The sequence below is a fragment of the Dreissena polymorpha genome, chromosome 2, assembly GCF_020536995.1.
Source record: "Dreissena polymorpha isolate Duluth1 chromosome 2, UMN_Dpol_1.0, whole genome shotgun sequence".
Lineage (NCBI taxonomy): Eukaryota > Metazoa > Mollusca > Bivalvia > Myida > Dreissenidae > Dreissena > Dreissena polymorpha.
Genome location: NC_068356.1, coordinates 84,882,082 through 84,907,965, shown reverse-complemented (window position 1 = coordinate 84,907,965; position 25,884 = coordinate 84,882,082). Strand labels below are relative to the sequence as shown.

Here is a 25,884-nt window from a genome sequence, read left to right as displayed (position 1 = left end):
CAAGGGAAACCACATTCTTCGTTAAGGTAATTTTCATTTAAAGGAAGTCTCTTCTTAGCGAAAATCCAGTTTAGGCGGAAAGTGTCGACCGTGATTTACCTGCGCAGACACTTCCCGCACGTGCATTAACAGGGATCAAGTGACTTTGAGGGTTCCCAATTAAACGTTAATGGATGTAAACACACCAGCAAGTTGTGCTTTTTTCAAACAACTTTTTTAAACAATTTTTCTTAATAATTTCAACTAGTGCATTAAAGACAGATTTTTATGCTTCTTATGACAATGTGAAATACATCAGAATTACTTTATTTTATAAGCCTGTGTTCTTGTGAAAAAAAGATCATTGTGTAGTGCACGGTTATACTTCACGCAACGTGAAATTTTGTCACCAATTTCAGACGTATTCAATGATTTATTTTTAAACTTTAAAGGAGCCTTTTCATGTTTGGGTAAATTGACAAAATTGAAAAAAAGTTGTTTCAGATTCACAAATTTTCGTTTTAGTTATGATATTTGTGAGGAAACAGTAAAACTGAACATTTACCATGCTATAAAATAGCCATTATATGCATCGTTTTACAATTTAAAAACCTGAAACTTATAAAGCGTTTCAACGCAAAACGAATTAATAATTTGGAGAGTTCTCTTGTTGTCGCTATATTTTATATAGAGTATAAAATACATTTGTGATTGTATCTGGAAGAATGACCGAGAGGTCAAGGTCGTAGACTTTTTACTCCAGGGGTCAGTGTTTCGAGCCCTGCTGAGGTTTACTCTTGTTTTCTTTTTTTAATTTTATTCTTGATTTTTTACTGGAGCTTTTAAGATCCAATGTTTACATTTATCAATATAAAGCATTTAATGACAAACTTCAAAACACGCCAAAATCTGTGAAAAGGCCCCTTTAAGATATCGGCACAAACTGCAAGAAACTCTGTTCTTTATGCACTTAAGATTTTAAGATAAAATAAAGTTCTTAACAGTGTGTTTACATTCTGTCCAGCCCTGTGTAACCCCCTGAAAGCCCCGTTGATTTTGCGCCCTGTTAATAAGCCCAGCTTCACCCAGAACGATTCTCGGATTGTCAAATTCATTATCAGTCATGTTTTATACACTTTTTACGAATGCACAGACACTATGAACAATGTCAATCGACGTACATGTATACTATATTACGCCCATCTTTTAAAATGTTCACTTCAACGAGACGATTGTTTTCAGCAGATCGTATTGAAGGGTTGTTTCTCATGGCATATCGGTGAAATGTTTGTAAACAAGCAATTGACTGGTGATTCATGGGGTAAATCTGCGGTTAATTGAAGAAAAGATCCACGCATACATTCTATAGACTCTGTCAATGCTGATTCACTGAATAAAACACAAAACAGCATTCAACTTTAATATTATTATTCCATTGTTAGGCTTAAACAATTCGCGTTCCGAGGTAATAAAGGAATCGCTGATCTTCTGTGGTTGGCTTTTTGTCTAGTAAAAAACATAAAATAATTGTGTTTTCATATCTCCGCACAGGATTTAAATAACATTTGTCCGTTATTTCAATACCGGTTTAAATAACATTTGTCCGTTATTTCAATACCAATTAACTTCAAAAGTATTTCTTAAGATTGTTCTACTTCAGTTTGTATTTTGACTTCAATTCCGTGTTTATATTCCTTTATCCAATCCGTTTCTAATCCCTAATCCGTGATCCCCAAAATAATTCAAATCTTAACCCAAAAGGGTTCCGCACTTTTAATCCCCAATATTGACGGAGATTTTCGATCAATATTTAATAATAAATTAGTTCGTTGGAATAGCTAACATGTCGATAAGACTATCAAAAGGGGTCCGCCTAGGGCTGTCGTGAGAATCGCAAATACCTTATTTAATCAGCACAATGTACGAAATGTATAGTCGCCTCGCGAAAAGTATGGGTAAATAAAAGTGGACTATAATTAAAAAAACTGTCGATCATATTTGTGCCTCGCTCTAAGAAAACTTTGCTTAATGCTTGTTCGTAAAGTTTTGTCCTTTATTACCCTGTGCTTTCCGCTCAGGATTATCAGGGACGTCGTCCCTGTGTCGTCCAAGTTTTTCCATAACGAGGCTCATTGATATTTAGCTCAAAGTAACAACGAACACAGACAAACTGTTGTATTTATGTGTTTAAAGTGGTCAGGTAACATACGCCCGATTGTCCATGTGGGTTGGAGTGTACCGCACGTGCAATGCACGTGGTAGCGCGATTAATGTATTTGCTCGCAAGTTCTACAAACAATTCTATTTAGAATGAAAGCAATCTTTTTTAAAGAGTCATAAGCTCTCAAAAAACGTGGTGGAAACTTTAAAACGTTGTTATAATAAAGGCGCTTGTATTCAATGCAACAAACGCGTTAGTGTAATACATGTAGTTAATTGGATGATTTAATTAAATTAATGTTATCAAACGTTTGCTTGACTTTTTGCTAATAATAACATATATAAAATTTGATTTTCACATTTTCGCATTATGTTGTCTAGTATAGGGATACATTTTAGTGGCGTCATTATGCTAATTTTATTGATATTGTAATAGAAAATAATACGTTTTAGCACCTGAAATATATGTGTATATATCGATTATGTTCCTGCAACGCTGAGAGCATCATTCTATTTATAAAAATCATCTTAGTAAAAACCGTTGATTCGGGCAACAGTCTTAAATTTACACTTACAGCCCCACTCGCAAAGAACATGCATAAAAATACATTTCAGAAAAAAAATCCGTTCTAAAAATTCAAAAAAAAGTTTTAAAACCGCGTTGAAATTAGTAAAATAATATAACGATACGGCAAGTATTAATCTTTAGTTTCTACACAAGCGAGGCGATGTCTCAGGGGTCAATCGGGCGCTCGTATAGTCTTGGTTTGCGGCAGCAGCATTTTACTTTAAAATGCCGTTTACCGTTAAAAAATGTTTTCAAATGGATTTTCTTTCTTCTGACCCTCTGCTCTCGTAAAAGCTCCTGGGATTGAATAAGTCAATTCTAATAAGAAATGTCGTTGAAATAAATAACAACGACTTCTAACACTTGTAATTCGTGTATAATTTTTTTCCGATTTTTTAACAAGAATATAATGGAAATAATGTCAGTCACAACACCTGGTGGTCATTTAATTCACACGTCATAAAGCTGGCAAAACTGTCGGAAAATGACAGCTAAGGTCAAATGGTCAATTGTCGCGTCTTTAGAAACTCGCAAATAGTTTGAAAAAGTTCAGTTGACCAGAAAAGTAGAATTATTCAAACGGTAAATACCCTTAACGGAGGCCTAAGAGCAATTTAAACGGTTCCCCTTGAAATGTGACCCCTTAAATGCTCTAAAATACACGCCTAATGGCCCCTGTTCAAAGGCCGTTATGTGTAACAAGGGATAAATGTCATTCTTAAGAAAAGGTGTTATTTGTGGATGAGAGGAATTGTTGACTTTCAAAGTTTTCTCAAAACATGCATGCCATTTGAATCCATTCACGTGAAATGACACGGTGACATAAATAGTTCGAGCCAGTATTGTTTTTGAGTGTTTACATTACAGATTTGAAAAGAAAACCCAAGATGTTACGGGGTTGCGTAATATTTGCATGTACGTACGCCCACATAGTCTGGTAAGGCCTGAAAAACAAGTGAGTGTATTTACATTTACATGTAATGGGATATGGTAGTATCATCTTTAAAAAGCATTTAATATTTCCGACAATATCATATCAATACTCATGTTTGAAAACACCCTCAAAGACGCGGAAAAAGAAGAAAAAGAATAGGAAGAAGCAGATGATGATTATGATAGTTTATGAAGCTTATCCTGATGCTTATTATCATAACTGTTATTATCGACAAAAATATGTAATGCGTTGCAGAATAAAAAGTCGTCGAAATAAAAAAGAAAACGTATTCATTGAGTGGTTTTTGAAGCGCATTTTTTTTCAATCAGGCGTTCATTTAATTGTTTTCTTTCTCTAATGAAACAAATCGCCGCGCCCACGTAAATAACATTTTGTAAAGACCTTAGGCGTTCCCTTAGTATTGCAAGACCCTTGCTATCATTAGCCAGGTCGGCGCATCGCCACTCTATTAACTTCATAATAACGAGCAACGTGAATATTACCAACACGGGTAAAGGGTACGTGTAAACAAGGGGCGAATCGATGGCTGGGCAAATAAAGGTCGCTTGCGGATCAAAATAACATCTTTGGGCTCATTTAAGGGCTCTTGTCGCCCTTTTAACGTAAATCAAACGTCTTACGAGTCAGAATAAATCTAAAAGCATCTTATAACTTTCACTCATCACTTTGTAACGAGTCAATACAAACAAAAAACCTTTTGAGCAAAGATACATAATCGCATTGTTTAAATTCTCGTCCTAGACAATGTTGATTCTCGATGTAGCAAGGTTCATAAAGCTGTCAGATGGACATGATGGTTGCTTTATAAAATGTTTAATATACTCTCGTCCTGTCCGACGAACATGTTTGATGTCTCCGATGTTTTAGTCCACATTTGTGTATCCATGTGCCCATATGTTGCAAATTCATTTAAACACTCATCGTGACTGTCCCTGCGTTGCGGTTGAACCAGGAATCGAACACACACCATGCTTTAACTACAACAAGCATTGCAACTGTCTTATGAGCCGCGCTCAGTGAAAATGGGGTTTAATGCATGTGCGTAAAGTGTCGTCACAGATTAGATTGTGCAGTGCGCACAGGCTAATCAGGGACGACACTTTCCGCCTAAACGGGAGTTTTGAAAAGGAGAGACTTTCTTTCAACGGAAAATATCATAAAAAAGGAAAGTGTCGTCCCTAATCTGCGAGGACACTTTACGCACATGCATTAAATCCCCTTTTCTTAGATCGCGTCTCATACATTTATGGGTGGAACCATGATTGGTCTGGTTTTATAACACTACATTAAGATTCGTTTAGAGTCATCTACCGGTATTATGAATATTTCTAAATGACACATTATTGGAGGTTAATTAAAAAAAAGAAACTTAAAAAAATAATGGAACGAATTAGGGACGTTATATCAAATACATCTAATATGACAAGTTGTCGGGATTTGTGAATACAAATTAACGATAAGCTTCACAATTAAAAACAAAAGAGTGTATTAAATTTGCTTTCTCCTTTCTCCGCTGTTACCTGTGTATTTCAAAAAGTAGATGTATGCCCGTTCAATTATACCCGTACGCCCACTAACAATGCATTTCAGCATGTCTACGATGTTCTAGGACAGTTCTAGTTTAATTATAAATCACTCGAGTTGTATATTAAGTTAACGTTTTTATATATCAACTTAACTATCAAGCTTAAACAGAGCTTGATAATTGATATACACATATGGAGAACTACTAAATCACAGTGACAAGCTTCATATTGTTGTTATTGTTACTGAATAAAATCGTGCCAACCCAGCACCTATGTGAACTAACGATCAGTTACCCGACTTTAATTTATTTATTACCAATCAAAATATCTTTTATTGTGTTTTCAAGTATTAAATTATTTAAGTATTAAATATTTTCAATAATTAATTGTTTATGAACATTAAGCGTACACAAAGGCGATATCGGAGAGTCTCGAATGTCGCGAGATAATAACGCGAACTGCTAGGTACTTAATTATATATAGTTCTTATTAAATTAGCAACCGCGTCAAGTTTCAAATGCAATACTCTATGATATATGGATAGCATTGTAAACTGGGCATAGTTTAAATATAAAAGACTGTTCGGTATTCGGTGATTTGGCTACCATTTTTGATATCGTATCGTAATAAGACAGCCTCATTTTTAACGCCTTTTTATGTTACGTTAAAATAAATATGCACTCACTTAACGCGGTTGCCACTTATTGTTGACTTATGTTTAATCTGGACCCTTATTTGGAAAAAGTCTTATTCCAATTATAATACATACAGCTGTGCAGTTCTACTATTTAATACATGCTTATACGCGAAAAATTCTTTTCAAAGTTCGACGGCGTCGAAAGGTACTCTGCAAATTAGAATATAAACGTGGACACGTTTTTGCGTTGGTCATGAATGACTAAGCGTCCTTTAAGAAATGTATTCACCGATTTTCATAAAACGTTAGAATTCAGCACAAACGAAACCGAAACGACGCGTCTCACCCGAGTACATAAACTGGAACATGTATACACTAGCATGAATAAACTAAAATGCGTCGCAGTCTTAAGCCCGATTAACAGTCAAAATCAGCATATATTTGGTAAAATAAAGTTTACCCATTAAAAAGTGTTCCTTATAGCAATATCCAAAATGTAAACGCTAGATGTGGTATGGTAACATAGATTTGACGAGATAAAGGATGCTCGTTTTTATTTTTTGTGTGACAATATATTCCATGGGAATTTCCCGCGAAGATATCCGAACACTTACGAGCAAACGCGAGATTGGCTTCGGCTTCCATGATTTAACTACGTTGTGCTGCCGACAATGCTCAAAGCCAATATCGCGTTCGCTCGTGAATGTTCGGATATCGTCTCGGGAAATTCACGTGGAATATATTGTCACACACAAAATAAAAACGAGCATTTTGCAGCTCGCTAAATATATGTTACCAGACCACATATAGCATTGAAATTTTGGCTATTGCGATAAGGAACACTGATTTTGTATATTTTAACTTTATTTTACGAAATATTTTACGAAATATTGGTTGATTGTGAGTGTTTATTGGACTTTAAAGTCTTATAGTCTTGCATTCGGGGGTCATGATAGCCCGTCAAGGGACATAAAGTTATAGTTATTAAACACTGGAATAACACTACAAACGTGCCATATAAGCCTGGGCGTTCAACTAGAATATTTACACTCTCAGTGTAAAATATGATATAAAACTAGTTGGTTTTAACCTTGTTTGTTTTTAACGCACGGGTTATCAATAAACATAATAAACCTTACATTTAGCTTACGTCGACTTACACAAAGTGCGAATCGGTTCACTCGATTAATGCCTGCAAGTGCAATTCTGTTTCCAAATAGCTTCGAAAAAAGTTTTAAATGCATTCCATAAATTGATATGAGCAAATATTTATTACGACGCCCTTAATACAAATGCAAGTAATTGTTTACATTTCAAAACATGTCTCTGCAAAACCCAAACTTGTCTGCATTATGAAATCGAGCTTTTTATCTATTTCTGCTATTTTTAACTATTTAACGACTTTGAGACCTTAGATACCGAATTCGTTGTAAGCTCCTCCTATTAATCCAACCAGCTATCAACCATTGGTCAATGAAATAAGAGCTTTAACACGATCCCGTTATTGTCAACCAATCAAATGTGCTCTTTCATTATTCAATAGAAACGGATTTAAAATTGACAGGTCTAAGCGGCCCTGAATAGATTTTATGATTAAGACCGCACAGTACATGAAAAGGAACAATATGGATATTGATATAGCTCGCAGTTTAAGACGAAATATAATCCCGCAGTTTATAACGGGATTTGAACGGGACTCGTAGACGGGTTATCTTGTTACTGGGTTGAAGTACCGTTGGAATATTAACGAATGGGTGACGCAGTCTACCGACCAGTTTATGTCTAAATAGAATCGAATAAAATCGATCTAGTCAGTTAAGGAATTGAACGGTGCGTGAGAGAACTCAGACTTGCGGAATTGCAAAAAAATAAAAATCAATTTAAGAACTCCGTACAATACAAGGAATATTTTGAATTCTTAAACAAGCAACTTGCAAACTGCATAATACCTTTCGACTTATGGATTTATAAATATAAATATTTAATGCAACAAATACAAACTTAATTATTTTGCAATTTATTTATTGCAGAATTTCTTTGAAGTAATCGGGCTATTGGAATTCTTACTTTAGTTGAAACATTGCGGCAGAAGCAAAACAAAAGTTTGTCGAAGGGAGAGTTTTTAAAAGAAAGCAGAAAAAGAAGAATTCACAATGAGATAGTAAAGTGCACTACATGGATATTAACGAGACAGGAGGTAAATATGACAACTTTTTATATATATTTGAGCTATTCTAAATACTTACAGTTTATTTATAATGCTGCATTGCATTTTATAGTAGAATTCTAAAATAAATATTAAAATAACAGAGCAAAGGCTTGGTGATAAAAGTGATTCGATAACAAGTGTTAATAAAAGAAATATAGAAAAATAAAGAATACAAAATCATCATTATTATAATCACCAGCATCAACAGCAACGACTGAAAGTGCAACTAACTACCCATTAACAGAAAATCCTGCATAGTGTGCTAGCAGCACTCACGAATTCTATCAATAAATTAAAAATTTACATACAAATTGCATTGACAGATAAAAAGAAGCATTAAATTAACAACTTCCATTAATCTTGGTGCGTCGTTATCTCTCGTTAGATAAGACGCGCGAAGGTATATTGTAATTATGGGAGAATATTAAAAGGCTCACTAGCGTGCACATGTTCGTGCACAATTTTGGTGTGGTATGTGCATTGATTTACTGGTCGCGCACGTTTGCGAATTAAGTGTTTTATGGGTGTCTGTTAACATGCACTTTTTGTGTCTTTGTCGAAGACGTCGATCAGGATATGTAAGTTGTCGCATGAACAGGCGATTTTAAATTAATTTGAGAAAAATATATGAGGCTGGTTGGTTGGATGATTTATTAATATATAGATGTGTTTTTTGATTGATTGATTGATTGGTTGACTGGTTGGTTGGTTGATTGATTGATTGATTGATTGATTGATTGATTAAATATCATAGCAATCGTCGGTGAATTCAATACATTAACCAACTTCTGTCTTAATACACAAATAACCCAATAACACAATGAGCCCATCGACATTGCGCAATATACCGATATATTCGATAGCATTTGATCAAACGGTTTTCGTATCAAGGAACAAAAGTCCAACCACAAACAATACAATCCGTATGGTATCAAGACGCCTTTGGTTCAGTTATGCACATTGTTTGCAAAACAATGGTATACCAGTATCGGGGTTTAGTCTAAACGGGCGATCGCGTATTAGCTTTAACGGGGATTAAAGTTACGTGTGTATTCGATAACTAGGGAGATGAAAGTGGCCGCGTGCACGCAACAACAATGACGGTTAATTCTACTTGTAATTAACGATTACCCGATACTGCTTTAGAAATGTAATAAGGGAATTAATTCCTATGTAATACTATTTACTTTCGGACGGTATTGCGATACGGCGGCGATAGTGAGGTGTTAAATAAAATGTTTGTACACCACACTGCGTGCACACTGCAGGCGCGGTTATGTGTTGATTAAAGGAGGGATCACAATTTGTACGAGCTCTGGGAGAAATCGGGTTGTACTGCAGGTGCGTAAAGTGTCGTCCCAGATTAGCCCGTGCAGTCCCCACAGACTATCGGTAATCAATGACGACACTGTCCGCTTTTGTGGTATTTTTGTTTAAAAGACGGCTCTTTTCCGTGAAAATCCAGTTAAGACAGAAAGTGTCATCTCTGATTAGCCTGTTTGGACTGCACAAGCTAATCTTAGGCGAAGGTTTACGAGCATGCATTAAGGCCCGTCTTCCCAGAGCGAGGCTCATACGTTGACTCCTGCAATACTTGGGCATCACACAACAGCTGAATTAACGAATAGTTTGGGACGTCTCAACAGTGATTAAATCGTCTGTTATGGTCTTGATCATCATCGTCGCCACAATCACCACCAATCAGCACTAAAAGCAGCGACAGTTCAAACAACAGCATTACCACCACCAGAAACAGCATCATGATCGTTATGGTCATCATCATCATCATCGTCATCATCATCATCATCATCATCATCATCATCATCATCATCATCATCATCATCATCATCATCATCATCACTACCACCATTACCACAAATCCTATCAGCATTACCTTAAGCATCATTTGCATAATCAAAATAACCATTGTCACTACTTGATTCATTTCACATTCTCGCCTTCCATCTCTTCATACTTCTCCAGTTCATTAAACTTAAAGAAATTTGTTTTTTTACACATTTTTAGGACAAAAATGTGTGTTACTACTTGTACCAGGGTACATGTTAATCGTTCTCTACACGTCAAATCACAGCAAAAGAGCTGGTACTTCAAGCGCAAAAAAAACAAACACAATCAACCTGTTCTATTTACACAATCTTTACTAACTTCTTGAAAAACAGAATCCAGCCCCTTATTATCAGAGCTACAGATTTGTCAACACTTACCCCAATCTCGCTGCGATATGGGTTCCGCATTCAACTATTTCGATTTCTGTTTGCTTTTTGGGGAATACCGATTGAGCAGATAGTGCGAATCAACATGAGTGTTTGATTAAGCCTAAATTTTGATTTTCAAGATTTTTACTGCGCAAAGGTCGCCTAGTTTTATCAGCAGAAAATGTTAGATAACAGTTGCGCAGCTGTAATTACGTGCGAACAGTTTTTTTATTAAACAAAAATCGAAACTTCAGGTATTTGTGCTTCGTTTATTTTAGTTGTCCCATGCACTGTTTATCAACACGAATAAGTCTGGCGACCGACATTCTGAAAGTTACCGCTATTACGTTCGTACGGGGTTGATCTCTTGCTATACATCTTTATAGATGAAGCGCCGTGGGAAGATTTGGGCGGGGATGTCTGCGAATCGTTAGATTCGTTCGTCCGCTCGTTGCGTTTGAATTGCCGTCAGTTATCAGACATTATTTGGCCATAAACAAGTCTTTAATCGGCATACCGTGAGTGGTTTGTGAGGAAGAGCGGATCAACGACACACGATGACAATCATTTGCACAATTGTGTATTATACTTTCAGACAAATAAAAACACCAGCCATGCAGGCCCGAACCGCAACTATTCGGATTGAAGAACCGTTTCGCAAAACGTGGAGAGAGCCGGTGACGATAATTTCAGCAGAGGAATTGAAAAGAGCAGAAAGTGGCGACAGTATAGATGGAGCGGAAATAGACTCGATTAACTCAAATTCACGACACGAGCAAAAAGGTGTCAGTGAAATCGTGAAGCGAATAACTCCATCTATGCCGGATATTAGAATAATTTCGGACGAAAAACAATCAGAACAAAACAATAACAACGAAAACTTGAATCCTTCGTGTAAAGATGTGATATTCAGAACTCCTCAGAAACGAAGCTGTGAAATGATGAATGTCTCGCATTGCTTAAGTTCAGACTTCCACAAAGCCTATTCAGACTCGTATCTCTGTGAAAAATCAGACTGGATGCTGGGCGAACGGTCAAGCTCAAGGTCGCCACCCTCACCGTCCGTGGGGTCACGATCACCCCAGATAAGGTCAAGGTCACCCATTGTAAATAAGTCTCCGTCAGTTCGCCATGCGTCCAGCGAGTTCAACTTCTCTCCGGAAAGTACCGAGCATTACCGATGTGAGGTCGAGGCGGAGTCACAACGGGTCAAAAACGCCTGTTTGAAGAAGTCGCGAATGGTGAGTTGTTAATTTCTACTATTATTATTCAAAATGCCCAATACGACCACCTGAACAATCAACATCAGACATACAGCGTCATAAGCATGACCAACATTATCGGTATCACAATTAGCACTAACACTACCGTCATCACCACCAAAGCCGCGGCCAAAATCAACCATCATCCCGAAAACAAATTAATACTCATAGTTGCAATCATTACAATCATCAATTCTCACCATCAATTATTATCATCATAGAGATAATCATCTTTATATTCAAACTCAGCATCAATTACTACATGCATTAAACTTGTTGTTTTTGCCCGTCAGGTTCCTACCTCACCAGCCTTCCTCAAGCTTCCTACCACCAGCAGAGAGACGCTTACATGTCGCCAAGGCATCACCGCAGCTCACGTGACCACGTGACCTACGAGCATGTGGCTGGCTCACACGACCTCGGCGCCATGTTGTCACGGGACCACCAGGAACCGGAAAGCCACTACTACCTCGGCAGTCCGTCTTTCAGAAGCAAACTTGCAAGCTTCTTTAGCGATTCGGAGTCGTTTCGAGCCAAGCGTCGCCTCGATATTGAAGACGAATACGTTTCTACTCCGAAGCGAATAAAAAGCGGTAAGTTTGACGCATTCTTAAATAAGTGCATTAACAAAAATGATCACGTCTAAATGCAATTTTTAAGTGCGATGATAGTTTGAATTACTTTGGACATTGAAAAATATGTTTCCTTCCTCATTGCAGATTTGGAGAGAGAAATGGGTTATCGGTATCTACAACAGTTAGAGTCTGACATTACTAAGGTGCGCAGCAAATTGCTCAAATCGGAAACGGAAACGGAGCGTGACCGAAAGTCTGCGAACTGCACATGCGCAATTATGGAGAAACAGTTTTTGGCGATGGCGGAGAGTGCATATAGGTCAGTGCGCAGAATTGACGCATCGCCGCGCGGGTTTGAACAATTCAGACGAGAGCTGGTGCAGACAAACGAAGTCATGAAAGACTCACTCGAAGTTTTGAAAAACATCAAAAGTTTTTGTGAGCATAAATCTTAAAAGTTGTCACTTTTGGCTTATTACCCTACTTTTGAAACTGACCTGTAATGGGTAATCCGTTAGGCGATCGATTACCGTACTTTCGTTTTACAAGGACAAAGCTATTGTCCTATTATTTAACATATAATTATTTATATGATAATGAACGACATTGATTGATTGTATATTTTGCATTTAAGAATTCCACTTAGGCTCAAAGCTCAAAGCTAACATTCCATTCAATCATACAATCATACACATCTCTAAATAGTCATATCGAATCACTCACACTTTTGTTGTTTTCCGTCCTGTAAAACTTCGTATTAAGATTTGTCTCTCAATTGTCCAGTATTTAACGCATCAGTTTTGATCATGATCAATTTGCTCACATATCGAACACGTTTACATATTGTTGTATTCGAATATGTATTGCTGTCACTTAGAAGCCTTCCAACTGAGTGACGCTGTGATTATGTCTGTGATTATACATGTACGTGTATTTATGCATCGATTATGTTGTCTTCACGAACATATCCAAATATCCGAACATAAGTACAATGTCCGAAACATACTTCACTGTTTTTTCCGTTACGGAAATGTTCAGTGCCTGTCATCATTCCATAAGCGTTATTAATTGTCCCTGTGTGGTTCTCCGAATATTCCGTGGATTTACGGAAACATTTGTGTGTTCAAGTTTATATGTTTATGTGTTCGAAAAAATGTGTTCCTCAACGTTTTACATCCAACTGGTTGTGATTTGTAAATGGTTGTTTGTGCTATTTTAGTATAAACATATATTTTATAGAGTGTGTTAAAGAGATATCCACTTGTTAAGGTTAGAGTATGTCATTACTTATCACTTTGTTTGTTATTTATAATATTGTTCTTTTCTTTTGGATAGCTGTTCTTTTTGCTGTGATTTTTTTTGTTGTGTTAGATATTTAATTGGCTATATTTATTCAAGTAGTTTATAGAATATTTATATACCTCCTTAAAAAAACGTCTATTGAATTTTGATAAATTTATTACATGGTTTACACAAGAAATGTTGATTTTATTGAGCGAAGCTAATTTAAACGCAAGAATCCATTCACGCTCAATTGAGTATCAATAGTTTAACAATATTACAATATTTGCTTGAAACGTATTTGTCACATACATTTTCGGCAATTTTCCACCATGTCGACCTATTTTCAACAATAAGCTGGTTATTTTAAATACATAGTTCGCAGGTAATATTTATCATTTTAATTTAGCTAGTTTATATCATTCTGGACGCTTCGACTATGGACCATTGTTTTATCTCTGTCAAAATAGTTCGAGTGAATCCGAATGAGTAGCGCCAGGATAACGTCACATGATGTTACCAAAAATAGTAACAGTTAGCTTAAAAAGCCGTGCACAACCATTGCAGGTATAATACTTGATTGACTTGTATCCGTTATTGTTTTGTTTTGTGTTTTATTTTAATTTTGCTGTGTTCTTGCAACAAGCACCTTCCCCTTATCCATGCCGTCCATGGGAATGTTAACCACTTGTAGAAGTTATTTGTTTCTATATTTAGTATCAATTAGGAACTCCATAATTAGTAAATGTATATGTAGTTCTTAAATAATATCCAATACTTAAAAAGGCTGAGTAGAGCCGAAAATATACTCCTTCATAGCTAGCCCCACGTCCGACTTAATTTTTTAATTTATTTATAAATGAAAGTATGTACACGACGTAATTATATTTCTTGGGATCACGTTCAACGTTTTCCTCCTGCAAATGTTACTATTAATAGCATCAATTGGCGCAATAATTGTCCAACCATAACATGTAGTTCTATTTATACGAGGTTTGATAAATAAGTTTGTAGAAATACATTTTGTGAAAAATTGACTCTGCTCTGACGTCAACTAAAGAAATTATGCAAAACATTCTATAAACTTTCTGATCATTCCTCGAAGTATAAAGCCTTATTTAAAACGGTTTATATTTATAGTATTTATCACTCTGTCTCTATTACGTCTGTTTTTGATCACGATTTATTATTGCTAATTTATTTAAATTTGATCACAGATTTTATTAAAAGTGACAAAAATTTCATGCGGTGTTGTTGTTTTTCTTCTTTTTGCATTTATATATTGAAAACTAGCTGTGCAAGATTAATTCATATTTACACTATAGACGATTATTCGCTGCTGTTGTTATTCTTCAAAATCGTCAAACTCTATTAATAACAATAAGGAAACGGAATAATTTCAGACTCTATACGTGCCCGACCACAACGGTAAGTCGACGCTGTTATAACACGGGTCATAATTTGCCGAAGAATAAATCAATAGTTCATTAAGTTGATCATCCCAATTATGAAACTGCAGTGCAGTAAGGACGCTCAAAATGAATGAAATATTGACGTATATTCGGTGATAATCTCTGCACTGACATTATACAAAATCAGTGGATTATATACGCCTAGTTCTGGGAAAACAGGCATTAAAGCATATGCGTTAAGAGTCGTCTCAGATTACTATGTGCAGTCCGCAAAGGCTAATCAGCGGCGGCATTTTCCGCCTAAATAGGATGTTCGATAAGAAGAGGCCTTATTTAAATGAAAAATATCATAAATATCATTAGCTTGTGCGAAATGCATAGGCTTATATGGGACTACATTTTTCGCACGTGTATTTAGCCCTGCTTTCCCAGAACGAAGCTCATGTGTATTTAAGGCGCTTACACGTCCGTTATTTTAAATTGTTGCTGACTGAAGGCAATCGACGTTGTTGTTGTCAATGGAAATGTTAGTAAACAAAACAAGATATAAACAATTGTTCGCTAGAATTTAGAACAAACACACGACCTAATAAACCGTTAGTTATCTACCTTAAGTTAAATTCGCGCAGACAGACACAATAAAAATGGTTGACAAAGAAACAAGAAAAAACAATTGTCGGAATAAAGATAGCGTCCAGCGATATAAACGTATCGCTTTCTGACTTGACGACGTAATGCTTACGCCAGCGTTACTTAAACAATAGTATCTTTCAAGTCCTATTTAACGCGTCAATGGTATTTTACGAAAGAACAATACAGACAATGACACGCCTCATAAAGACTAACTATTATTTTCGTTTTTTTTTTTGGTTCAGTTACCAGTGCATTTAAGAAGAGATAATTTGTAAGAAAAATGAAATACAAACGAGGGTTGACTTTATCTAAAATGCCGAAGATAAGGAAATGGAAAATGAATGTGTGAAGGTATTCTCGGCATTCTTGATTAGCATGAATATTGGAATAGATAAAGTATTAGTCATAAAAACATCGTTAAAATGGTTATGTAGTCAATTTACATGTAATCGTAGATGAAACGATAACGCAGAAAAAATATTTTAAAAAGGTTTACTATACTATAAACAATATAAGAAAAACTGTATATACTGATTTTGAACAATAGAACTTATGGAACAGTTTTGTATCACTTCCAACAAGAAATATTATATAGGACAGGAGTAGATCTGAACATCCCAGTCAGGAATTACAGTTTTAAACTGTTTTCAGCCACAAGTATCGTTATAATAAGGACATTATAATCCTCATCATCATCTTCATCACCATTATCATTCACAACAACAACTGCACGAACTATAGCAATGCCGTTATGGTCATCACCACTATAAGAAAATAACTTCGCAATCACCACCGTTCTTCGAAGCATCTTCTTATTTCTCCTAATAGTAATGTTCACCTGACATAATCAACATAAACTTCTTCTTCTCATTCTTCTTCTCCTTCTTCTTCTTCTTATTTTCCTCTTCTCCTCCATTTTCTTCTCTTTCTTCTGCTTCTTTTTCTTCTTCTTGTTCGTCGTCGTCGTCATCGTCATCATCATCATCATCATCATCATCATCATCATCATCATCATCATCATCATCATCATCATCATCATCATCATCATCATCATCATCATCATCATCATCATCATTATCATCTCTATCTGCCCCACCACCAAACCACTACCACAGTCATCATCTTTTTAATCATCATCATCACCACCATTGTTGTCATCATCATCGCTACCATCATCATCATCGTCATCATCATAAACAACTGCAACACACTCACGCATTGGTTATGTAGCACTAACAAAAAATCTTCCAGTTTCGAGTCCTCTATCACGAACTACATCTAGTAGCAGGCATAAAGCTGTGACAAATTTCTCTACATATGCAAACAGTTTATTACAATTTGAAATCAGTTTATTATACAAATTTGTCACCGGTTGGATTAATTTTCCATTACGAAGATAAATGGATAGGCCAGCAAATATACAAGCCACTTTAATTTGTTCGATTAAACCCTTGTTGGTGCAAGATTGACGCCATAGTTTCAACATTTATTTTAAAGCAATTGGTTATTTGAAACTATGGATACAAATGTTTGACGCATACACACAAAGTCGTGCTTTATTTTTTACCGAGACTTCGGCGGGAAGATACTTTGGGAACGAGTACGTTTCCTGGATAGAAATTGTACTTTGTGTCTTGGAGGAGATCTTACGAGCGCCCCCGCAATTTGGAAAGAACCCGTGACAGCCTTGTCGCGAGGCTACGCAATAAAGATTTCTGTTGTTTCCTGATACCATTAAAGAGATTATACCATGTAAAACCAATCCATCAAATGGTTAAACATTAAAAACCAATCCGTCAAAAGGTTTCCTTAAGATCTTAAAAAATGCCACCGAAACCAACTTCTGACATTTTTTCTGAACATATAGATTTAATTTTATTCACAGACAAACCGCAAAGAGCTGCTAATTCCAACCACTTAAAAAACCTTTGTGGAGAAATTCCTCTCCATTAGAAACTTCAATATCTTATGAAATCGCTCTTTATTTGAAGTTTTCTTCGCTTATTCATCCAAGTATTCCGATAGACTTGAACACTTTAAACAATCAATACAAGAGCATTTATAATGCGAGTGACTCGGCAAATCTATTAAGCTCTGAAATAAATAATTCATGTTTTCACAATACTGTTTCTATAGAACTTTTATTGAAAGAATATACCGCGTTACTATGAAGGACGCACTTTGAAATATAATATGACATGGAAATATCTATAGATTGCATCAGCGTCACTGACAGGTTCGAATTCTGGAATAAGTGATGATTGTATTCAAAAGGAAAAAAAAATAATGATAAAGAATACAGTTTACATTCTTAAACATTACTGTTACCGTTATCGTTTGAGCCGCGCCCTGGAAAAACGGGGTTTAATGCATGTGCGTAAAATGTAAGGCGATGCTCATTTTGTATTGCAAACAGTTCATTGTCGATTTCAATTAATAACACTTCATGCAATGCAATAGACAGCTAACGCCGTCAAAATCATAATACAACGACCACGTTATTATACCCCGCCATAGGCGGAGGGATATTGTTTTGGCGTTGTCCGTCCGTCTTTCCGTCCGTCCGTCTGGAGCCATATCTTGGAAGTCCTTTGGCGGATTTCATTGAAACTTGGTATGAGTGTATCTATGGATATGAGGATGATGCACGTCAAATGGCATTGTACACCATCTGTTAATAACGGAGTTATGGCCCTTTATATCTTGAAAAAATGTTTTTTTTGTTTGTCCGGAGCCATATCTTTGAAGTGCTTTGGGGGATTTCATTCAAACTTGGTATGAGTATATATATGGATAAGAGGATGATGCACGGCAAATGGCATTGTACACCATCTGTTAATAACGGAGTTATGGCCCTTTGTATCTTGAAAAAATGCTTTTTTTGAGTGTCAAATATAACACTTTTGTGTCCAGAAGCATATTGGCGGGGGATATCAATTCAACGAATTTGCTTGTTTAATATCTGTTTCGGATCCACTTTTTAACCGTCTGTCTAAAAGAAAGCACAAGAAAACTCAGAGCCGCCTGCCAATCATTTTGTTCGAGTCTGGAATTGAGTACGACACTCTGGTATAATAATAGATTCTTACTACAATAATGGAGTGTTTCCACTATAACATACAAGCCACTGACTGTGAATTCTGTGTTTGAAATTGTTTGAAAGTGTCAAATCTGTTTCCGTATTCAACGGCTGGCAAAGCGGGCTATTTTTATGTGTTACGTACAGTAAATATCCGTAACGTTCCGGGCGACGTTTGAAAAAACCCCGTTGTATTTTTAGACACACAAAAACACTTTCTGGACTGCGTACGTCATGCGATGTATGAGTACATGAGCGTCTTTCCAAAACAGGTGACATACTAGTATATTTATTTTGTCTAAAGGTACCGATTCAAATAAAATCTTTTTTTTAACGTTTAAAATAAATGAACTATTAAATGCCTGTGGCGTTGCGGTTTATTTTAAAGCACTGATTGATAGTTGATATCGCGTTAAAATACAATCAAATGTTCAATTTTCTTCCTCGGAGTATTCTCAAACAATACTTCGATTATCTTTCACTTGCCGAAACAATGAACAGATATATTATTGACAGAATGCAATATTTGATAAACTTGAATGTGCGGGTAACCTTCTTCACATTACACAATAATAATAATCTCTATAATTTTTTCATGATACAATCATTTGTTTTACAGTTTTGTTTTTAAGAATAACCTCTAAAATGTTTTATTATTTATAAGGACACGGGCCCAACATTGTCCTAATCACCCATATGCTCTTTATGAATGAAGATTTACATTAATAAATTTTGTGTCGTAGTCCAAAAACACTTAAAAAACCTCACATTTGCTGAGTCTGAAAAAAATCATACCAACAAATATTTTTAAATGGTCGAAAAGTGAAGATTTGGCGAGTATTAGTTGCCTAGTGTTCATGCACGAGATGGCGTGTGATGATTCGGTTCTAGATCGAGTAAGCACACGAGCGTACATAAAGTATATACATTTCATTCAAACCAAGCGCTTTCAAAACGTAAACATAAATAAACGTGTTTTTTTTAAATTTCCTACACATGAAATAGTTTTAACTCAAATTTAGTATTTTTCCTTTGTAAAACCTGTACTATTTTAGTATGCAATCATTTATTTTCGTGGACAGTGATCGACTTGACTAAGCCATTGTCTCTTTTATTGTATTGTTCGTTGAAATAAACAACGAAAATCCAGTTAGGTGGAAAGTATCGTCCTGATTAGCCTGTGTGGACTGCACAGGCTAATCTTAGATGACACTGTATGAACAGACATAACGTCAAGAATTTCGCAGAACGCGGTTCAGACTAATAATACGTTAGCTGGTTAGTAAAGGGGCAGAGTATTACCACTATGTCATGGACCACTTGCCTCAATTTTGATCACAATTTTCCATAACTTCGCATATCAATAAACGACCCTGCTCTACGGTCTACTAGGTAACCCATGCAAACTACTTAACTCCGATTTGGTAAATTTAAAGTGCTTTTCAGATTATTAAATTCCAAACACACTTAATGATTAATAAATTCCAAACACATGAAATGACCATCACTTGAGACTGTCAAGTCAGCGTTTAATGTCGCTTCACAATCGCTTCCAGACCGTTTACCACTAGAGTACGAGATAAAGGAACGTCGAAAGCGACTGCTTAGAAAATTATGAGACGGGAAAATTACAAAGTGATTGGCCGAGATTATTTTTTAATACTTGGGCACTAGAAGTACGTATACTATACGCTTGAAATTACAACTTAATGGATGTTTTAAGTCTCCTGATTTATTGGCGTTTAAGAAAACAAAGGGTGGACAACATCACAACGTTAAGAACAAGAAATGGAAAATGGAGACATAATCGCATTGTCTGAGAATAAATGCTAAGGAAGAGTAAGAGTTGTTGACGTTGCAGTGATTATTGTTACTGCTTTATTAATATGAATAACTGATGTATTAGTTTCTATCATAAAAGCTCAACTATTTGTCCATCGTCATTTTCCTCACCATCATCTGATTCATAACCGCTAAATAGACATCACCATAATCGTCGTTATCATCGTCATCAACACCACTACCACCTCCACCACAGCCGTTATGACCAGCATGAATAGCATCATAGTAAATCCCCATCAGAAATAGAGCAGCAACAACGGCATAACCAACACAATGATTAAATTAATCAACAAAACGGTAGTACTTTTCAATTATATATAAATTATGGCTAAGAAATAAATACGCTTTTGTCTACTATTTTTTAAAACGAGTCATATTTTCAAAAATGTCTATTAAGATACACACCTGACATCTTTATTTTACCTGTCATTATATTTACTATATACTTCAAGTCAGTGATAGTGTGTGGCTTAACCTCTTCAAATGAAGTATTCAAGTAATTGCATTTAATGTCTGATTATTCCAAAAATGTCATGACATAAGCGATAGAATAGTAATTGGTGACGCAGAATGACATAAGCGATATCGAATTGTTGACTGTTAATAATTTTAATTGGTTTATTTTGGTTTGCGTTGCGAAAACTTGCGATCTGAAGTGGTATTGTGATGATTGGGTATCATAAACATTTACAATTTATGATAAAGAGATGTGGTCTCACAGTAATTATAGCAGTATCTGCAATAACGGTTTGTAGTAGCGATTAATTTAGCATACATGTCATACTCCCGACACGGGACATCTTCGAGTGCTATTTATTTTGACAGTCCATTTTTCCAAGTACTGAGTATAATAATGGGCGGTAAAACTGTGAAGCCTGTCAGCGATTCGAACCCGTATCCCTCTCCTCGCTTCCCGGCTAAACAAGCCACAACTTGTTCCGACACGTGGACCAAATCAAGGTCCACCCTGCATTTGAAGTGACTGATGCATAGTGATATCATGAAAAACACACCGTAGAGGGCAATCGAAGTAAACTATCAGCCATCAGTAAACATTTAAACTGCTGACATAGACAATGTTTGATCATTTATAGCAAATGAGAACACCCACCACCCACATCAGTCTGTAGACAGTCAGATCACAATGCGCAGTCTTAGCAAATACTTTGATTGATGGTATAATACCTTTCTTGTCGCAAAAGGATCACATACGAATGTAAACTTTACTTATTTTTTTCACAACTAAAAATCATCTTGCGGTGATAAGCCATACCACTCCTATAAAACGCAATAGAAATTAATTAAACGGCTAAATTATGAATGCTCATTCCAGAATGGACTCAATATCTACCAATCACACCATCGCCTTGACCTTCTTAATACTATTCTTTCAACTGTTTCCATCCATTCTCCAACGTGTGCAGTTTAGTTTTGAAATATCTTAACCGTAAATATGTCAGTGGCTCTAAATTTGGAATAACTTTTGATCTTAAATACAACGTGGAAGCGTAATCTCGCTGTCTTGAAAGATAGTGGAATGTCACCTGGATAGTTCGGTGTGTGATTGATTTCTACCATTAGTTGCCATATTGGAGTGGAAAGAAAAAAGAGTATTTCTAATTTACACCGATGTCTTCCCCCTCGTCGTCATTTATCAGTCCGTTAAAGGAACATCTTAACCACCAAGAGAGCAGATAAGAACTGTGAATAAGTGTCGTATTGATTTTAAGTATATAATCCTGACCATATTATCAAACGGGATTATCCTTTTAAAGCGCACATGGGATTGTGTTGATTCACAAAACATTAAAGTAAATTCCGCAGACTGAACATGTTTCCTCTCAGATAATAAAACATAGAAAATCATTCGTTTGCAATATGAATAAAGAACATGCTTTGATGTGTAAAATCATGTTATTTTTTTCAAAAGTCAGATATCTCCAAATCATGTCAGATATCTCCAGATCATGTCGATATCTCCAGATCATGTCAGATATCTCCAGATCATGTCAGATATCTCCAGATCATAGTCAGATATCTCCAGATCATGAGAGACATACTATAATTGAACAAACCAAAACGGGTATGTGTGTAGATTTTAGGGGAAAAAGTAAATGTTCTTACTACTCATTTATTGCATGCTTTATACGGTTTATAAGGAAATATCATTGCTAAAGAACTTGTAATTTACCGTTTCAAACAGTGGAAAATGACAGTGAAAATGATTGATTGTGTACGTTATTTGTTTGGAAATGATGTAATCATTTTGTTATTCCCACAAAATCTCGTGTTCAACCTTTTTTAAATGTAAACAAACGTTCGAAACAGCATGAAATAAAAAGTATGTTGTCTTATGTTTAGGTAGATTATTATTTGTATCGTCCCGTGATTATAGAGAATACATATTTTTACTTTTGGCTGCACCACTCATGAACATTATTAATATATTTCATCATACGTGAAACAACTAAATACAATCGCAAGCTAAATACAAAAATGTGAAGAATTTTAATTTAATAACAAGTGAAAATAGGGCCTCAATAACTTAACATGTGGACAATTTTTGCATTCACGAAAACTGAACTTTGTTAAATAAGTATGGTGCTCGAGCGGTGTTTTGAAAGTCTTCACTTCGATGGTTCGAGCTAGTGTTAAGAAATGTTATTATCATATAATTGTTGTCGATAGGTATATTTTGTTTTTGACATTATCAACCTTTATATGCAAATTTCAATTCCAAGTGCATAGGCAAATCGGAATATAGGCTTTGGCGAATAGCAACCAGCACAACAATCTGCGACTGTTGGTTACGAATGTTTTCGCACTAAATACAGATTGTAAGTGAATATGAATTGTCTGATTTCCTTGGCAGTCATTTCTGGGATTTGCTTCTTCGTAATTACAACGAAGCGTTCATTAACTGTCCGTTTACAAGTTGTATGCAAAATGTAATTCGAGTTGAGGGTTTCTAGGGTATCTATTGAGGGTTTCTAGGACATCTTTTGAGGGTTTCTATGATATCTGTTGAGGGTTTCTAGGATATCTGCAAATATCAATACAGTGTGAAGTGACTGCAGTTTTCCCATAATAACCCCGTCATACCAGATTGGGATAATAACCCCGTCATACCAGATTGTGATAATAACCCCGTCATACCAGATTGGGATAATTTCTTCAACTAAAACGGTCAGTTTTTGGAAAACGTCGATTGTCGCAGTAAGAACGCCAACATGTTTTTCACAAATTTATTCACATACCATCAACCATCACGCCAGATGACCTGCTATCTTTTTTCTTCGCGTGCTTGTGGCGTTTTACCACGTCCTTAGCATTTTCAGCAACCTCGCAGCGTCCACATACATTTTTGGCGTATCAAATACGACTCCACTACGACTTTGACGTTTGCACTGCGGCTGCACTACGACGCGTCTGAGTTGGGAGCATAAAAACGCGGATCTTTCGAGAAATTTTAATTATGTTCGACGCTTCCAAGAGAAGTTGACAAAGTTGTCGCTTTACTTCTTGCTGCAATCGGTCGATACGTACTAGATGTCGGAGTTCGGCCACATCGGTCATCGATGTCCTTAGCAACCGTAAGAAAGCAGTAAGATCGCCAAAATGTGGATATAATTTTCAATCGTTAATTACTTTTCATGACGGCCCATTCGTCATTTCGTACCAGTGTCAATATCTACGGGTGTTTCTGTATTGTGTTACTGTTTTGTGAGTTCATTTTTTTCAATTAACGACATTATGTAATTTACTGTAAAGAGGGAAAAGCTACAACCTTTAAACACATAAACATGACTACTGTCCATATTAACCATAACATACATTGGGAAACCGAAACGACACGAAAATGCAATTTTGCAAAGTATTCCTAACCATTAAAGAATCACACACAAACCGCCACCATTCGCATCAAAATACGAAATTTTATCCAAAATAAGCTTTGCAAAACAATTGTTTGTGTCCTAGGCTTGCATTTCATGATGACACAGATGTACAGATTGTTAAGCTCCCTGGAATGTTGTAATTAAAGTGTCTGTCTTCTCTCTGTCTCATGAAAGGTCTACGCTGTTTGTACGGGGATTAGCGAAACCAGGTATAAGCAACACTGTACACTGTTATTGTTTTGTTTATGTATTGTTTTATTATAAATCATACAAGACATATTAATGATATTATATAAATTGTGAGAGGATTCTTGCCGCCCCTCCGCTGGAGGATTATCCCCCCTCTCCCACATTTTACTAGTAACGCGCGTATTATGTGCATACAGTAATCAAAGCATAGAGTATCAACTTATTAACCACTAGTATATAGCAAGGATGAGAATGTAACGTTAACAATACCATCTTCCCGGACACATTCAGGCGTTATGATAACACATTGAATGTAAGGCAATAAAACCGCAGTGTTTATAATGGCCGAAAACGACTGTATTTAGATGGACAATGACGATAAATTGGTGTCTTAAGAATTATAATTCTGTTAAATTTGACGAGTCTAATAGAAATCGCTCGCTTTGTGTTTGAACAACAACTAGACAATATCAATAAATTTTATGTGGATTTTACACTAAAACGCACTTAACGGGAGAACCGTTATTTCATTTCAACAGATTAGTCACCCAGACAAGATTACCCGAGGTCGTATACCGCAGGTCCTTGTTACGTGTACCACGAGGCTGTCCGCTAAGCGCAGTGGTTGGTACAATCGCTTCTATCTTAGGGCGACCCGGGTGCAATCCCCGGTCCCGTCGCATGTGAGCTCCATACCGAAGGACCTCATTCATATTGAAGCGTCTTCTGTTAAAAATACCTTTGCATTGACTGATAGATTGGCTTCATTGAAAATGCAAATAAAATTGCGTTTTTTATTCTTTGGACAGCGTTTGCGGTATAATTCCTTTTATATCAGAAACCTAATTAATTACAATCCAAAGTGTAAATCAGATAAAACAACTAAATGACTAGTATTTGGTCGCAAGCGCTTGACCAACCCGTGTGAAAATGAACGGTCGATCTTAATAACAATAATAGAACATGTGGATATTAAACGAGTAGTCAGTATTGTAAATAAATCAACAAGCCATTACTATGTTGTATGTAGCATTTGACTTCGGACTTAAAGTTAAGTTTTGATTGTGAACCCAGCCAAAAAATACCGACCACCATCGAATACAGAACCCCCCCCCCCCTTTCCCAATCAGCAGACACTATACCGCGTCGCTATAAAATCTAGCTCACATAGCAAGGCAGTATAAGAGTTCTACTTATACTGAACCCTGCTACACACACACACACTCCAATTGTGAATGCTTCAAAACAATTTCCTACTGCCACGACACCTGAGGGATCTCTGGCTAACATGGTGTGTTCACGTTTGGCGCAAATGTAACCCAGCAGAAACATGACCGACCACAATGGGATCGAACCCGGAACCTCCCAGTTCAATTCATGCAGACTCAAAAAAAAGAGGTGGTGCTTGTGATAAACGGCCGTGTATAAGGATATCATGACAAAGCTCTGTTTTGTGTACCCGGCC

General features: G+C 36.2%; 2 protein-coding genes and 1 long non-coding RNA gene across 4 annotated transcripts in view; 1 reads left to right on the top strand and 2 right to left on the bottom strand.

Moving 5' to 3' along the window:
- Positions 1-25,884, bottom strand: part of LOC127867884 (insulinoma-associated protein 1a-like) — a 499,447-nt gene that overhangs the window by 138,368 nt on the left and 335,195 nt on the right. The gene's annotated exons all lie outside the window — the stretch shown is intronic.
- On the bottom strand, positions 3,062-6,409 carry LOC127867897 (uncharacterized). Its single transcript, XR_008043788.1, has 2 exons — positions 6,286-6,409; positions 3,062-4,639 (listed from the first exon to the last, which is right to left on the bottom strand). It is a non-coding gene; the product is annotated as an uncharacterized LOC127867897 (long non-coding RNA).
- On the top strand, positions 7,448-14,610 carry LOC127867888 (uncharacterized). The gene is made up of 4 exons (XM_052409402.1): positions 7,448-8,022; positions 10,846-11,491; positions 11,806-12,105; positions 12,232-14,610. The coding sequence occupies exons 3-4, from the start codon at positions 11,862-11,864 to the stop codon at positions 12,540-12,542; spliced, it is 555 nt and encodes a 184-aa protein (XP_052265362.1). The 5' UTR covers positions 7,448-8,022; positions 10,846-11,491; positions 11,806-11,861; the 3' UTR covers positions 12,543-14,610.